Source organism: Sarcophilus harrisii, chromosome 2, assembly GCF_902635505.1.
Source record: "Sarcophilus harrisii chromosome 2, mSarHar1.11, whole genome shotgun sequence".
In the NCBI taxonomy this organism is placed as follows: Eukaryota; Metazoa; Chordata; class Mammalia; order Dasyuromorphia; family Dasyuridae; genus Sarcophilus; species Sarcophilus harrisii.
This window is the reverse complement of record NC_045427.1, coordinates 338,820,496-338,838,287: the sequence shown is the minus strand read 5'-3', so window position 1 is coordinate 338,838,287 and position 17,792 is coordinate 338,820,496. Positions and strand designations below refer to the sequence as shown.

At 31.9% G+C, this 17,792-nt stretch overlaps 1 protein-coding gene across 7 annotated transcripts in view; it reads right to left on the bottom strand.

The window, feature by feature from the left end:
* Window positions 1–17,792, bottom strand: part of MIA2 (MIA SH3 domain ER export factor 2) — a 129,163-nt gene that overhangs the window by 41,296 nt on the left and 70,075 nt on the right. For 5 of the 7 annotated variants that reach the window (XM_031952963.1, XM_031952959.1, XM_031952958.1 and 2 more), the window contains 8 exons: window positions 16,204–16,275; window positions 13,213–13,239; window positions 12,718–12,828; window positions 12,068–12,139; window positions 9,345–9,449; window positions 4,249–4,371; window positions 1,293–1,413; window positions 384–430 (listed from right to left, as the gene is read on the bottom strand). In XM_031952963.1, the coding sequence (XP_031808823.1) occupies window positions 384–430; window positions 1,293–1,413; window positions 4,249–4,371; window positions 9,345–9,449; window positions 12,068–12,139; window positions 12,718–12,828; window positions 13,213–13,239; window positions 16,204–16,275 (678 nt within the window). The remainder of the gene's footprint in view (window positions 1–383; window positions 431–1,292; window positions 1,414–4,248; window positions 4,372–9,344; window positions 9,450–12,067; window positions 12,140–12,717; window positions 12,829–13,212; window positions 13,240–16,203; window positions 16,276–17,792) is intronic. The other 2 variants (XM_031952957.1, XM_031952962.1) reach the window with 1 other exon arrangement.

Genomic DNA, 17,792 nt, shown 5'->3' with positions numbered 1-17,792 from the left:
CTTCTTGTGCAGAAAGGTAAAGGTATAAATATACATACATATATTGGAATTAACATGTATTTTAACATATTTAACATGTATTGGACTACCTGCCAGCTAAGGCAGGGAGTGGGGAGAAGGAGGGAAAAATTTGGAAGAAAAGGTTTTGCAAGAGTCAATGTTGGAAAAATTACCCATGCATATGGTTTGTAAATTAAAAGCTCTAATAAAGAAAGAAATAAACAAATAAATATTTCAGTGATTCTTCAATAATAAAATTTTATGAATAAAATGCTGATCAATTCTTAAATGTATATGTATGCCTATATTTTATGGATATAAAATGGATACAATGTATATCTCTTTATTCCTTTCATGTGATGTTTATATTAGGCAATACATACCTTAGCAGCATAAATTAGTTTTTTCACAGTCTGCTTTTGGTGATCATCTACAGTAATTAATAAGAACAGACATAATACAATAAGTTAACAAAACAGTAAATTGCAATGACACTTAGTTAATCTACTGTTATAAATTTGTTATGTTGAGGCTTTACTATAACACTTCTAGGTATAATGAGGAATTTGCTTTAAATCTGTCTTGATTCTGTTCTTTGGAACATATCAACAGAAATGCCAGAAAGGCCCATTATAACATTTCTTACATTTTCAGGAATGAGAGTATAAGAAGAAAATTATAAGTGAGGTCACAACTTATGACCAATTTCCTTAACTCTTCTTGGCATCCTATAGCAACAAATTACCAACTAATTTGCAGCATAAATTAAAATAAGATTTAGAAAACATTTTTTTCTCTCAAATGATTTTATAATGGGTTAAATGGAGGACCATATAATAGCATTAAGTTTTTTTAATTTAGGGTCATAACTTTGTTTTCAATATACAAATGCTAATACAAAAAATACAGTTTTAGAAAACCAACATTTGCTACTCCTTTACACTATTTCCATCGCCAACCAAAAAGGGAAACATTTATAGAATTAAAGTCAGGAAAATTAGTTTAAGAATGTAGTGAATGGGGCTTCAGCACACTAAAATAATTCTGACCTCTCAGATTTCAACCAAAAATAGTAGCAGCAGCAAAAAGTTTCCCTAAAATTAGAGTATTAAATGATAATAATGTAAAGAAAAAATTTTGGATCTACTTATTCAAGGCATGCTTCAATTATTTAATTTTCATGGTCTTATTAGTAGGCTTTATACATTTCAAAATTATTGAAAGCAAACAAGTCAGCCATCTAACAAATTCTTTAACAAAATGGTAAGTTTCAGACGTTAACTTCAAAATACCTAAATGGTCTCCAATTGCTGATTCACTGTTTATTTCAGTTTCACAATGATTATCATTGACATTATCTTCCCCCAGTGCAACAGCCCAATCTTTCATCTTCAGTAAGCATTCTGTCAGAGACTTGGGATTTACCAATAAGGAAAAAATAAAAGTTATTCTATTTATCATATTAATAATGGATTTCAAATTCTACTTTATATTGTCTATACTTTAGCAATTAACATATCTTTTTAATACTCATCTATATTATTAACATATGTGTAAGTAGTAGAACAAATAAACTTTCAAACAAAACAATATTTCAGTCATTTAGATTAGTTTTTCTAACCAAAATTACTTTTTCCAAAACACATGCTGCTGTCCTATCCAAAATAAGAAATTCTTATGTGATTCTGAAGAAAGGGTAGACATAGAAAAAGTGATTTATAGAAGCAACATCTTGCAACATATTTGAACTTACTGTTGAAGTACTTTCAAGATTAACTAATTTTGTATTAACAGTTATGATAAATAAAAATAAACACGTATTTCACGTCACTTAAAATTCCTGAAAAGTTAGGACAAAATATCATCAAAGAAATATGTAACTGAAATTACTTTAAAAAGGCTTGTAGGGATGAAATAAGACTTAAGTTAATCAACTCATTTTTGGAGCCTACCCACTCCAGGGCACTACACAGTTAAATGGCAAATCAATAAGTTAGCTGCTCACTGGCCCTAGATACCAGATCATACCCCAGTTTTATATCTCATCACTATCCCTAACCCAAAACCTTTTCCATATTCCTAGAAGAAAAGTAGTTGTGTTGCTGAGTCAGAATGCAGTCTATAACATTTCCTGACCAAAGTAGTAAATATTTGACTGTCTTCCCAGAACTGCTCCAACAACAGTCACTTTCCCTTTTTGTCATCTTTTGTAGTTTGAGAGGAGTGAAATAGAACCACATAGTTATTTTTATTTGTATGTCTAATTATTATAGATTTAAAGAATTTTCTTCATATAGCTTTTAAGAGCTCAAATTTGAGAACTTCATGTTTACATCTTTTCATAGTTTACCTATTATGTAATGATTCTTCTTGTGCATTTCAAACAGTTTCTTACATATCTTAGATATCAAACTTTTATCAGAGAAAACTGCTACAGAATTTTTCCCACTAAACTATTTCCCTGCTAATTTTAACTGAACTGGTTTTATTGTATAAGCATTTTAATTGTATATAATCAAAATTTCTCATTTTGCCTTTTTGTGAGCTTTCTATTCTTTATGAATTCTTCCCCAACTCTTAGCTACAAAAGAAGTCTTCTCTGCTCTTCTAATATATTTATATGACTTTTTCTATCTAAGTCATGTATCCAGTTGGAACTCATCTTGCAATGTGGTTAGAAGTTTTAGGCTAAACTTACTTAATTCCTGCCAAATTGCTTTCCAGGTTTCCCAGCAGTTTATATCCAAAAACAAATGCCTATCAGACATGCAGAGCCTTTGGGTTAAAGGAACACTATGCTCCAATGTTCACTGCCTTCTCTACTCTGTACAACTTAATTGCTTTTTTTAACTGATTTTTTTTCCCCCAGTGACTGATTTTCTTTTATTTTTAAACTAGTACCAAATAGGCTAATGATTACAGATTTAAAGTATAGTTTGATGCTGCTAGGCTCCCTTTCTTACAACCTTTTTTCATTATTTCTCTTCAGATTTCTAGTTTTTTGTTCCTCCCAATAAATTTAAAATTACCTTTTCTGTTTCTATAAAAATAATTCTTTTAGCTTGACTGGTATGGCAATAACTAATTTAGGTATCCTTGTCATGTATATGTATAATATATAAATGTTAAATATTATTAAATATTTTACAAATTTGTTTATAAATATAAATAATTTGCAAATAACTCAGTTCTCTATGTAATTTGAGAAATGAACCCTTTATCAGAAACATTTGTTGTAAAAATTGCTTCCCAACTTTCTACTTTATCTCTAATTTTAGTTGCATTGGGTTTTTTTTTGTATAAAACTTTTAAGCAAATTAGAAGAGCAAAGAACAGATTATCTGTCAGATTTATGGAGAAGGTAACAATTCGTGACCAAATATGAGATAGAAAGCATCACAAAATATAAAACGGGTAACTCTGGTGCTATCTTTTATTTCATAATTATGTGCTATTATTTGTTTCATTTCTGATATAGGCAATTTGGTTTTCCATTCTTATTTTTCATAAAAATTTTATCATGTTTATTAGTTTTCGATTTTTAAAATTTGCTTCTAATTTTCTTAGGTTAAGAGCCATACCAGCTCTGCACTTTTCTCAAGAAGCTCCTCTAACTAGAACCTTCTTAGTGCCTATAGGCTTCTAAGTGTTCCCTTTTCTTGAAGTAGGCTAGATAAAGATATACTGTAGGTTTTCTCAGTTTCTTAAACATTATTTGGTCTGGCCCTCTTTTTGCTTTATTTTTCTTATTCTGGAATAAGAATTGGACTATTTTGCACTTATTTTGCTTTCTTATTCCGAAATCCCCAACCTTTTCTTCATTCTTCAAATTCAATATCAATATTCCAGCACAATTTGTACCATAATTTCTTTCACCAGTATCTGACTATCAACTATTTTATTTCCATTTCTTTGCCACTACAAAAAGTTTTGCTATAAATATTTTGATGGATATGAGACCTCTCTTTCTTGGACATTTCTAGAATACATGCCTAGCAATGGGATAGGATGAACATTACACTGCCACATCTCACTCTAAAGAATACTTGGCAGAAAGCCAGATAACATTTAATTTGCTAAAGTCTACCCTCATAGCACATAAGTTTCATCTAATTTGCAAATATAAATTTTAAGTAAGAATAAAGGAAGTTTACAATAATACAGCATGTTAAAATAAATGAATGCTGAAGTAAAAAACATTCTACTGAATCCAAAAATAGCAACTAAAACTCAAATCCAAACACTTACCTTGATTTGACTTTCTTTATTAATTATAATTTGTTCCATATTTGCTTTAGAAGTTTCAAACAGTTTTTTCTGTTCATTAAGTTCATTTAATCGTTCATTCCATCCTTTAGCTTCCCGTAAAAGCTAGAATTCCCATAAAGTAGTTAGTATATTTTCCACTTACATATGTAGATAAATATATATAACATTTATTTGAACTCTATTACCAATACTTTGCTTGGGGAATGCACTAAGGGTAATTATAAGGTCATCAAAAAAGCTGTGAAGTAGAAGTCATTCAGGGCAGGTGGAGAAACAGTTCCTGATGACCTACAGTATTCAGAGCAGCTCAAATTTTATTTTGTTTTTGGTTTGTCCCCCAAAGAAAACTGTGCATTGGAAAAAACAATAATACACAGGATCCCAAAAGATCTCAACACTGGGGAAAATTCTATTAAGATGAAATTTCATAAGGCTAAATATAAACTCTTACATGTGAATTCAGAAAAATCAACTTCACAATTTAGCTAAAAAAGGTCAAGGCGTTTTAGCAGAGATGGCAACCAAAAAAGCTAATATAATCTTAGGCTGCATTCAAAGTAACATTAGTGGACAAACCAGGATTTTAGTCTTTTCCAATCAAAGCACATATGGAATATCAAGTTCCATTCTAGACTCAAGGATATTTTTTAGTAGGATATTTAAAAGGGTGGAGAGTGTCCACAAGATGGCAGTCAGAATGCTAAAGGGTTTCAAATTCATGTCATATGAAAATTGGCTTAAAGAATTGGAAATACTAAGTAAAAGAAATAAAATTAAGGAGTTCTGTGATCCTTCAAGGGATTAATAGAGCATTCAAGAAGAAATATCTATCAGATAAATGAATGAGTACTTAGGAAAGAAGCAAGAAATGGGACTGGTCCTTTTGCGATGGCAAAGAATTGGAAATTGAGAGGATGCCCATCAACTGAGCAATATCATAAGATAATCAATTATGGAAGACCTGGTTACTTTGATCAATACAATGATCCAAAACAATTCTAAATGATCCATGGTGAAAAATGCTACCCAACTCCAAAGAGAGAACAACTGATGAGCTCTTGAGTACAGATCAAAACATACTTTTTTCCCATTTTGTTTTTTTTTTTTGTTTTTTTGCAACATAAATGATAACAATATGAAAATGTTTTACATGACTTCACATGTATAATTAATATCATATTACTTGTTTCTTAACAGGGCAGGGGCAGGAGGGAAAAAGAGAATTTGGAAGTCAAAAAAAAATTTTTTTAATGTTAAAAAAAAAAGGAATGAAGCAATGAGAAAATAAAAGGGGACAGAAAAATGAAAGGAAAAGAAATGGGGATGCATATCTGGGAGTCTTCAATTTTTCCCCTAAAACATTTCTCTATTTCTAATTTCTGTTTCTGTGGATAGAACCAACTACCTTTCTAGTTAGCTTTGCTTCTTCATTCTTTCTTAGTCTAGACTTCACTTCATTGCAGTAATTCTCTCTGAAGCATCCCTAGTTTCTACTTTTAACCATGCTTTCAAATAGGAGAACTCTTTCAACTCAAGTATTCACTAATCCAAGAAGCATTTATGAAGCATCTGCAATGTATAAGGCACTATGTTAGAGGCTGGGGACACAACTGTAAAAGAAAAACAATTCCTGTATTCAAGGAATTTACATTTTATTAGGAAGATGAACATGTAAATTAAATAAGCATACCTACAATAGTTTAAGAAGAGAACATTAACCACTAGGAAGAATAGTTTTTCATAGGAGATGGAATAAGAATGAGACTTGAAGGAAGCCTAGATTTTAAGAGGCAAGGGCAAAAGAGAATCCATTACAGTCATGGGTCAGACTGTACAAAGGAAAGGAAGTAACAGATGAAATGTTGAGTTTAGGGAACAGAAGACAAACTAATTTGGCTAGAATATATAGAATGCATGAAAGGGAAACCTATGAATAAACCTAAAAAGGTAATCTAGAACCATATTGTGCAAGGCTTTTCATGCCAGGTTGATAAGTTTGTGTTTTATCCTAAACTAAAAAAAAGAACCACTGGAGTCTGTCTGAATATTATAATAATAATTAACATAATATAATAAAATAATAATATAATAATGATAGATCAGTGCTTGGCAACTACATCAAGTATGGATTTTAAAAGGGAGAAATTTAATGCGGATAGATGAATTAGGAAACTATTTCCATAGTCCAGGTGATAGATAAGTGATGAGTAGCCAAACCAGATTGACCTTGTGAGTAAAGAAGAGAAGTGCAAGAAATTCTGACAAGATAGAACTGCCCAAACTTCGCAACTGATTAGATATGGGAAATAAGAAGTTAAAGATAGGACTCCAATGTTGAAAAACTGTTGTCCCCAAAAGCAAAAGAAATCTTGAAAAGGGCTATACTCTGGACATGGTGTATTTGACTTTCAGACATCTAAATATGCTTAGTTCCCAGGTTAGCATACTGGGAGAGAGGCACAAAGGTATGCCAAAATGAGGATAATTTCTTAAAAAACACAAGCGATACAGTGACAGCTTTCCTAAGTCTTTAAGTCTATAGGTATCAGTCAAGATGCATTTATTAAGCTCTACTATGTGCCCGGTACTGTGAAGACATGCAAGTCTCTACCCTCAAAAAGTATACATTTCATTAGGTTAAACAGTTACAGGTATAAAGTAAATATAATGTAATTTAGTTGGGGGGGAACTAACAGCTGTAGGATGAAGAAAGAACTGATGTAGGAGGTAGCGCTTGAGTTCATATTTAAAGGAAGTCAGGGATTTTAAGAATTAGGGGTGGAGGTGGGAGGGGTATACATGCCAGGCCGGAAGATCAGCTGATGCAAAGACAGGTGTCCCCCATAGATGGAATGTAACACGTATGTGACTTTCAGATAAGCTTCTTGAGTAGGAGAAAAATAGAGTCAAACTATGTTTTCTAGGCAGTTATGGAGAGCAGATAAAAAGGGGAGATAATAGAAGTAGAGAATCCATTTAGGAGGTGACTGCTGTTATGCAGGTAAGAGGTTATGAAGAATTGAACTACTCAAGTAGAGAGAAGGGTACTGATATAAGAGACTAGGAAAGTCAAGTTGTTAAGACTTGGTAACTGACTGAATATAGGGAATGAAGGTGATTCTGATTTTGTGAACTTGGATGATTGGAAGAATGGGGGTACCCTGATAGAAATAGGGAGAAAAAGTGTATTTTGTAACAAGGGAGAGGGGATAAAAAGAAATGAGTTCTGTTTTGGAGATGCTGAGTTTGAGATATATAATATAATATAATATAATATAATATAATATAATATAATATAATATAATATAATAATAAGATAATATAATAGTCATCTATTATATATCCAGTTTGAAATGTCTAACTAGAAAAAGGTAATATCAGACTCCAATTCTGGAGGTAAAATAGGGCCATCTTTTCACACACAATATAATACATATGACATCTCCCTTTGTATTAGCCATCCACATAAAAAATCCCACCTGGAATGCATTCCCTCCTCATTAATGCATCATACTTTCCCCTTTTTTTCATGTTTTACATGAAGCATTTCCTGGTTCCCCAAAATGCTAGTGAAATGTCCTCCCTCACAAACTATCTTCTACTTTGTATTTATTCATTTCATATTTATACTTTACATAGTTTCACCTTTGTTTATTGACTCCTTCTTTACAACTTGAGCTTCTTATAAATAAGTATTATTTTATTCTTTGTAATTGTATTTCCAGGGCTTCACACTGTGCTTGGCACAAGGTAAGTACTTTAAAAATGTTTATTTTCTTGATTGATTGTGCATAAGAGTGGGGACAATATCAAAGAGTTTTAAGAGGTAGAGTATGGAAGAACAAGGAGCTAAGTGAAGCTGAAGATGCTGATAAACTAAGATTCCGGGATGCTTGAGGGGAAATAATTTCATATTTTGAAATACTTAAGTATGAGGTGGAGAAAAAGAGTGTCAGGTACTGAATTACTTGAGAAGGGTAGACCTAAAAGTAAATATATCATAATAAGGTAGAATGAACATATATATCTAGGAAGCTCTTTCAGAGAAAAGCAGCAGGAGGGAAGACACCTGGAACTGGCAACAGAGAGCAAAGAGCAAAACAACTGTTCCCCCTAGAAAAAACTTCCCCAGTGTGCTGGTAGATGAGGAAAGCAGTACTTCACATAGTTCCTTGAGTTACAAAAGAGCAATTTGTCAACAAGGAAGGTAAAGTTCCAGAGAATATAATATAATTAATAGAAGGGCAAAAGACATATGTAGATTGTAGAAGAAATGGATTAAATTGGACAGGCAGGAAGGTGAGGTAACAAGTAAAATGCATTTTTACCTCAGCAAATTTCTACTCTGAATCATAGGGATAAGGGGAGAAGGAAGTAGAAGTTCCTGCCTCAAGATAGGAAAAGGGCCCAATGATAAAGTTGCCACATTTTACAGCTCTGTAATTACAAGATGTTACTAGACATAGTGTCCATGCAGGGATGGCAGCACCCTATCACTTTTAACCACAAAGGAGATTGGGAGATAGGGGTTGAACAGAAGAAGCAGCATCCACAGAAAGAAAGAATGCTCCATCTATGACAAGGGATGAAGCATACATAAAAGATACTCCACTAATAAAGTAGAAATTTGGCATCTGACTACTTCCCTGGAAGCACAGGCCCTCTAATGGATATGGATCCCTATCAGTGTGGATTTCTTATTACATTAATAGATTACTATTATCTAAGATTACTTTCATTTCTAAAGGATGAGGATAGAAAGGAGCATATAAAAGTGAAACCTACACAATAATGTCTTCACCTTCTTTATATATTTTATTGAGGGTCAACCTTACTTATTTTCAACAAAAAGGAAGACAGAACAGGTTTTATCTTGTCACATTCATGTGCCACTTACTGAGAACACAGAACTCACACTAATCTTACTACAGTTAACAGACACACAGAGAAGATAATATGATGACTATAAAAAAATTTTATGTTACCGTGTAGAACCAATCCATCCCCAGCCCTGGAATAAACAAATCTGGAATGTGAGTGCTCTTAAATCAGTGAATTTTTAAAGAGTTACAAACTTGTTTTTGGCTTTCCTGAAGATGGGAATTTTCTTCCAATGCATCTTCTATTGAGGTTTTAAGTCGTTCTTCATTTAGCTGAAATACTTTTAGGGTTGTTTTGGCCTAAATAAAGTAAAAAATGTTAAGTCAGCAACTATGAATAAAACAAGTGAAATAAAACAAGAAAAAAAAAACCTATAGATTCAATATTGGGTGAAATTTGAAGCCAACTGATCCTGTTCCTTCCTTCATTATATACAGATAAGGAAACTGGGGGTCTGAGAGGTTACGTGACCAGCGAGGAGAGTAACAGAAAGTATTATTTAAATCCAGGTAACTTCTAGTTAAAGTGAAAAAGGTGGGGGAAGAGAGGGGAAGCACTAGATTGAATAATGATCAAGAAATCTATTGCAAGTCCCAATCTGTACAAGAGGACAGTTAGAAGCCTATAGATATTAAGCAAAGGGTCCATTAAAAAACCTGAGTGAATAAGCACCACAAAAATCCTCCAATGCAGACCCCAAAAATCTTCAAAGACAGCTGAAGCCTGAAGGGAAGAGGAAGGAGAGCTCCAATGAGGAAACTCCAAAACAATCAGAACCCTAAGCACTTAAGAGATTCCAAAAGTTTGCAGCACACTGATCTGAACTAACTCTGATAGCTTTTAAGAATGTAGTTCTCTGCATCAAGAAGATCAAGAAGATACAAGAGGATATGAAACCTGTCAGCACTCTGAGTACAAACACTCAATGAAAACGAAAGTCAAAGACAAGAACCTAGACAACATAGGTTAAAACCAAACACAGCTTGGCCACCAAGTTAAGTAAGTCTGGCAAGATGGGTAAACATAAGATGATCTAAAAAAATGATCAGGAAATTTTATAGATCCAGGGAAGACAAAAGAATATACAAAATCTCAGACTTAAAAACAAACAAACAACAACCAAAAAAAAACAAAAAACAAAAAACACTACCCTAGTCACCTTAATCAAAGGATTATAAGGATTTCTAGAAGAAATAAAACAAGAGACCAAAAAAGAGATGAAAAATCAAATGAAAGCCAGCGCTAGAAGAAAAACATAAAGAGAATAAAATAGCTTAGAACAAGAGAGTTCCTAAGTCTTACATGAATAACAGATTTCCTGATGATCAGAATAGATCAAAAAGAAAGGAATGACGCGCCTTCTGAGACAACAGGACATATAACAAAATGAAAAGATTAAGAAGAAAAAATATATACAATATTAAACCAAAACAAGTTATCCAGAAACCAAGCCAAAGAGAGATTATTTAAAAATTAGTGAACTACCTAAAATCCACGCCTTTACCTATCCCTAAAAAAATACTGGACGTAGTATTTGTTAAATAAAAGACATAAATCAATTCTAATCAGAAGCCAAGTTAAAATAGAAAGAATACATAGGCTTCCTCCTCAAACCTTCAACTGGGTAAGTCAGAGGACAATTTCATTAGTATAGTATACAGAGAAATAAATTTTACTTTTTAAAAAAAAGTCACTTGTGCCTAAATTAGCTAATTTTTACAGACAAAATGAATAGCATATTACAGAGTAAAGCAAATACAAATGTATATAAACTACCATAGGATAAGCGGCAAAATCAACAGCTTTTGGGGAGTTAAAGAGTAGTCATAATCACCCTGTCAAAGGGACAAAAGCTCCTTTGGTGAAATACTTGAGCCTCTACCAAAAGTTCCCAAGTTACTTAATATTTTTATGTGCCCATAACTATTCCTCAAATACCATCACCCCATCGGAATATTTATACATAGCTGAGTTCAGGAGACCTGAATTCTGGTCCCAGCTCTATCACTAATTAGCTGGTCTTCTAACTTGGAGCAAGGCATTAAATTTCTATCAGTTCAATACAACCTATATCTCAAACTTTTAGCTAGGAAAGTCAGAGGAAGATTTATTAAAGATGTGACTCCGATATTAAAACTTAAAGGAAAAAAAAGACTTTGGAAAATGGAGATAAGGAGAAAAGAAGTTCATTCAGCATGCAGAGGGTATGTCAGCAATAGTAGAGAGATACGAAAGGTCAGGCAAGCCAATTGGATTTCCAATTTTGATTGTAATGTAAGAGAAAAATTACAAAATAAAACTATATAGGTATTCAAAACCAAGTTGTAGAAGGCTGTGAAGATCTGTATCAAGAATTTTTCCTTGGGGCAGCTAGGTGGCGCAGTGGATAGAGCACCAGCCCTGAAGTCAGGAGGACCTGAGTTCAATTCTGGCCTCAGACACTTAACACTTCCTAGCTGTGTGACCCTGGGCAAGTCATTTAACCCCAACTGCCTCAGCAGAAAAAGAAAAAAGAGAAAAAAAAACAAAAACAAAAAAAAAACATTAAGAATTTTTCCTTCATAAGCTGCCTCCTAAAGTTTGCAGAACTTCACATGTGGTTTCTTAACTGTGGGTGAGAATAAGGGAGAGAACCTAAAATTGAAAAATCTTAAAAACAAATGCCAAAACAAAAAAAATTGTTTTTAAATGTAACTGGGGGAAAACATTAAGTAAAAAAATAAAATAAGCTGCTTCCTTATATATAAAAATAATAGAACTATACTAAAACTTTAAGATTCCTTTCACTTTAAAACTTTGTTTCTATATTTTGTTCTTAATATTACTTTAAAAATGTCATATTAAATTAAAATTATCTGTGTATTTTACAAAATGAATTTACAAAATTTTACAAAATGTATTTTACAATTCAACTTACTTCAGCTACTTGTGATTTGATCGATTTTGATTCATCTTCAAGCGACTGTATCCGTTTTTTAATGTCAGCCATCTATAAAGACAGTATTAATAATTACTTAAGTGTTTTTTTTTATACTAAGGGCCTCTATCCACTGTTAGAAACATGTGTTATAAAATCTGTTTTTGTATTTATAGACAAACTAATTTTAGTTTATAATTAAGAGCAGCACAAAAATGTAACACTATTTTGAAACTACTTATATAATTCTTTTATAATTATTTTTAATACTTTTACAATAATATAAATAGTAAATATCAAAGCAACGTTTAAAATAATTTTTGGTAATATTTTACCAAATAAAAACTGAATGGATTCATGTCATTTAATAAAAGGACATAACTTTAAAAGTTCAAGCAATCACTCACAAACATATCACTGTGCCCTCTCCTAAACTAAATACTAAAGAGGAATAAAAAAGGAGAAAAAACAAAAAATAGAAACTTATAAAGAATTTTCTTCTTTGCTTTGTACAGCAAAAACTGCCTATTTTATATGTGAGCATTTAAGTTAAATGTAAGCTACCTCTTTTAACATTTTAAAAATCTACTAAATTTAAATTACCCCAGACTGTCTTTCCCATTCTATTTTTCCATATACAAAAATCTTACCAACTCATCTTGTTTTGATCGTTTAGATTTTTCCTCTTTCAAGTCTGTCTCTAGAGAACACATCTCATCCGAAAGTTCAGAATTTGCTCTGTTCAGCTTTTCATATGCAGCCTAAAAAAGTCAATTTTGAAAAGTAACATTTTTTTGGTTAGAATTAATCTCCTTTATATCTATATTAAAATTTCTGCATGTGTTTCATTAATAATTTAAATCAGATTATTTTTTATGATTAATAACAACACTAGACTTTCATTAAATAACACTATCTTCTAAGATAGTATGAAAGAAAAAATGAGTAGGGCATTCATTTAAAAATGTCAATCAAATAAAAAATGAACACACCAATCAGAAACTTATAGGAGCACTTCAAAATAGTTTTAAAACTTGCTCAATGTAAGGTAAAAGATTACAAATTTTTATTAACTTTTATTAATTAAAATTACCATTAGGTAGCATATTATTACAATTAGTTTACAAATGATGAAATAAACATACCTCTAATTTTTGTGATCCTTCAAACAACTTGTCCCCCCCATCAAAAAAAAAAAAATCAAAAAATAATTTAATAGATGTCAAAATAAAAGCAAAACAAATAAACATTTTAATTTTGGTCAAAAATAAAAATGGAAATTTCTTTACACATAACTTTCCTTTTTTTTTTTCCTATGTTATTTTGAAATAAAAACAACACTACTATATTTTTTTCTTTTTGCATGCTAAATCTTCAGCTGTTACAAAATTCTATTATACCTGAATGTTTTCATCAAGAATGTTAATAATTTCAATCAATAGAAAAGGGCTATCCATGATGCTAACAGAAGGAATCCTCATAATATTCAGCTCAAAATGAAAAATAACTATATATGATTAGAGTCTGTAAGCCCAACATCTCCCTAAGTAACTGTTTTTATTGGTTCATAAATTATGATGCTATTGAGCCAACTTCTTCACTTGTAAAAATTGTATATAACTAGTCAACAACTAATCCAGAGTGGATCAGAAAACATAATCAAGAAATAGAAAATAAGAGAACTACTCTGAAGAAAATGAGAAAGTTCTAAAACTGAGTTTCTTCTTTGATATCCTGAGTTTTCTCTTGGTTCTTTTTGAAACTTCTGGCATATCTACCCGTTTTCCTTATTTATCGTCTTAGCTTCAATTCCCTCCTTATACAATATTAATCTTAAAGATTGTCATTTCAACTTCACAATCACTTGATAATTTGCCCTATTAATTCTCCATCCTGGGTCCCCCTTATCTATCACTTTTTTGACTTTTCCTCTCCTAGTGATTGCCATGCCAAGCCCAGATGAAAGAAATAAGAAAACTGCTGTCTGAATTCAATATAAAACCATAATGTCTAATCTAATGTGTGCAGAGGAATCTCTTTATTCGTCTAATTGAGTCCCATCACATTCTTGACAGAAACTCATTCTAAATGTCCTATAGAAAGTCCACAACTATACACTCAATCCAATCCCTTTGTACTTCCTACTTTACTGAACAGATTGAAACCATCTTCTCTTTGCTTCCTAATCTCCCATTCCCCACATTTCAAATTTTCTCTATTTATTCACTTCTCCTTTGCAACAGGAGTCTCAGTGGTGACCCTCCAATCTCATGAAGTGTACTGTACCATCTTCAGTCTTTTTCTCTCTAGCAATTCCTTTCTCATTACTTATAAACATATTCATGTCATTGCTATTCTTAAAAAGCAAAAACTAAACAAAAAACCATACATCTTTTCTTGATCTTATCATCTCTTAAATATGTCAATCTATATCTCAATCCCCACTCTCATTCACTTCCAGAACTCCTAAAAAAATTTATCTGTACTTAAATGCCTATACTTTCTCAATACCCTATACTTTCTCAATACCTTACTCAATCCTTAACACCCTTTTCCATTCCACAATTCAATGAAATCATTCTCACCAAGGTACCCAAAACCTCTTGATTATCCCCATTACCCTCCTCTAGACTTCTATTATAGCCTTTTACTCCTACTCAAAAACTTTCTGGTTCTCCCTACTGGTTACCAGGTAAAATGCAAACTCCTTACTTGGTATTTAAAGTCCTCTACAATCTGGCTCCAGATTTCAGAATTAATTCCTATTATTTCTCTTTCATGCACTTTATAAAATGAGGGTATTGAAACTTGATCGTCCTTTCTAATTCAAAATTATATAATTTGTATTCAGATTTCTCAGTATTTTTTTCCTTCCCTTCTTTTTCCCATGATATTCTAATTCTTCTTATAATTCTCTGTATGTTTATCTTACAAAAGCAGAAATTGCATATTTTTTCCATTTTCATATCCCAGGCCCCTAACAAAAGTATTTTATATAAAGTTATTGCTTAATTTTTATTCAGTTGTTTAAAAATAAAAAAAATTTATTTTTTAAAATGACATAAGTTATGAACAAGTAATTTATCTAAGTTCCTGCTCATTTTTGTATGGAATTCATATTGTAATTTTTTTTTTACATCATGAATGAATACAGCAAGGATTATAGGATTGGGAGTTGAAAGGTATCTCAGATTATCTAGTCTACCCCCTAATTTTACAGATGTAGAAATAGAGCCCCCAAAGCCAAAATAAAAAGCAAAAATAAATTCAAATCCATCTTGTAGCTATCAATCTAGTGTTTTTCCTATTTAAGCCCAAATCATCAAGAATTTTTTGATGTTAACACAGTAATTGGATACTACTAATGAGGGGACTGAGAAAGGCTACAGTTTACCAAAAAAAAGTGACCTATTTCCATTTGTTAGTTTAAAAGAAACAAGACTTCTTCCTTTTCCCAATATTTATCTTATATGCTTCCATCCAAACAACAGAAACACAATATCCAGACACTCTTTCTTAGCTAAAACTAAAGGTGCTTTCCTTAAAAAAAAAAAAAAAAAAAAAATTAGCTACAAAACATTTTTTCAAGTCTAACTTACTCCAAGGAACTTGAATAGGAAATGAGAGTGGAAGAACTGGCAAATGTGTAATAACTCACTGTTTTCACCTCTTCCCCCTTTTGAAATTGATCTCTCATTTGAAAGATCAGGTACTCTACTCTGCAAAAAGATAGCAATCATAGTAGACTACTAGACTGAAAGTAGGCAATTCTTTTGGCTGTAGTATATTCTATTGCATAAGGTCTGATCAATTGGGGAAGCCAAAAGGTCAAAAAGCAATGCAAATGCTTTATAAACAAGTTCTCAAAAGAAGCTTTCAGCTATTTCCCTGTGTTCTATTTTCTCTAAAATATATTATGAATACATATACAATATATATTTCCCCCCAGGGAAGTTCTAATTGTTCATCCAAACAAAATAATTAAAACTTCTTTTCTTATTAAAGAAAATATGCCTATCTTCTCTAAAGAATGATCTCTTAAATTTAATAATGTTGTTATTATTTTTTTTTTAATAAGACCCTTTCTCAGTTTTCTTAAATTACTAAATTACTTGACCTTTCCCTTCTATTCTTACCTCCAGACTGGGTGTTTCTGATGACTCTCTCTCAAAGTTTCCATCCTTTAAAGATGATTCTAGATTTTCATACTATAATCAAACAACAGACTATGTCAGAGACTCTTAAATGTGGTTTTGATGACTATGATAAGCAGAGAATATAAACCCTGACTGCAGATTGGAGAGCCTAGTTAATTTACAGGTATATAAATTTAATTCTCATTTTCTTCAAATTCCTTTTTATAGATCAGAGATCTGTAAATCAGAATTTACAGATTCTTATAGAATCAGTAAAAATTCACTGTTTGAAATTTGCTATTAGACATAAATAATGGCAAATCTCTGCCGGTGAATTTTTACTGAAAGAGAAATTTATCAACCTTAATGCACCTATTATGTGTCAAGCATTATGGGATACAAATACAAAGCATCAAGCAATGTCAACTCATCAGAAGCTGAAAGAATGTTTAGAATAAACATAAAAAAGAATAAATACAAAGCAATTAAACAGAAGGTAGTTTAGGAGGGAAAGTGGTATAAGTTAAGGAGATTCAGTAAAGGCTTCATGTAGAAGGCAGTATTTGAAAACAAGATAGAGGTGAAATAGCTAAAGAGATGGAATTGGAAAGGAACAAAAGTCAAGTTAGGCTAATAGCTTTTAGAAGGTACTAAAGGATGGGGGGACTCAAAGTGGGAAGAGAATAAGTTTAAGAGGGTGAGGCTTAGGGAGATAGAAAATAATAGGTGATTATTGTCAAATAAAGTGATGTCAGAGGAGGAATTTAATTAGTAAATTAAAGAAGTAGGATAACAGTGAAATCAAATGCATGCAAATGACATAAAAGTACATCTTTTAGAATTCCCAAGCAGTTTATCAAAGTCTATGTCTCAAAGAAGTTTAAGACTCCAAATCTCAGCATGATTTCCCAGTAAACATGGGAAGAATGTAATCCTAAAAGCAAGACCACCAAAAATCATATATAAAAATTATGCCATATTAATGGCCATCCATTTCAAATTTAACAAGATTATCAGTAACCTAACAATCATACGTTATCATGCAGTTATAGGTCTAAATATCCTTAATGTTTTTTACAAGAACATATACTACTACATTAACAATTTTATACACACACACACACACACACACACACACACGTGGTATTTATATTTTGCCATTTGGTTGTTGTCTTCTCTCTTGAAAAGAACCAAAATGGCATTATTGTGTTAGAGTTGGGTTACAGTGTCTCTAACTGTGGCTGATCAGACCAATATGAACTTGGAATGTTCTGCCATAGGTCAGACATAAACAGTTCACATGAAGTCCTCTAGCTTCTCTAATTTTGCATATCTCATATTTCTTTTGGGTTAATTCAATTCTGCTTTGCTCAGAGCACAGCACCTTCTCTGATAAGGGCATGCCATGCTAGGCAGTACTATGTCAATATCTGCCATGTTATACAATCTATTCTAAATTTCTTAGACTAGACCTTGAGAGTGTCTTTGTATTGCTTTTTCTGACCACTCTGTGAGCATTTGCCCTGTGTGAAATGTTTTTTTTGGCAAGCATACATTTGGCATTCAAACAGTGTGGCCAGTCCAAGAAA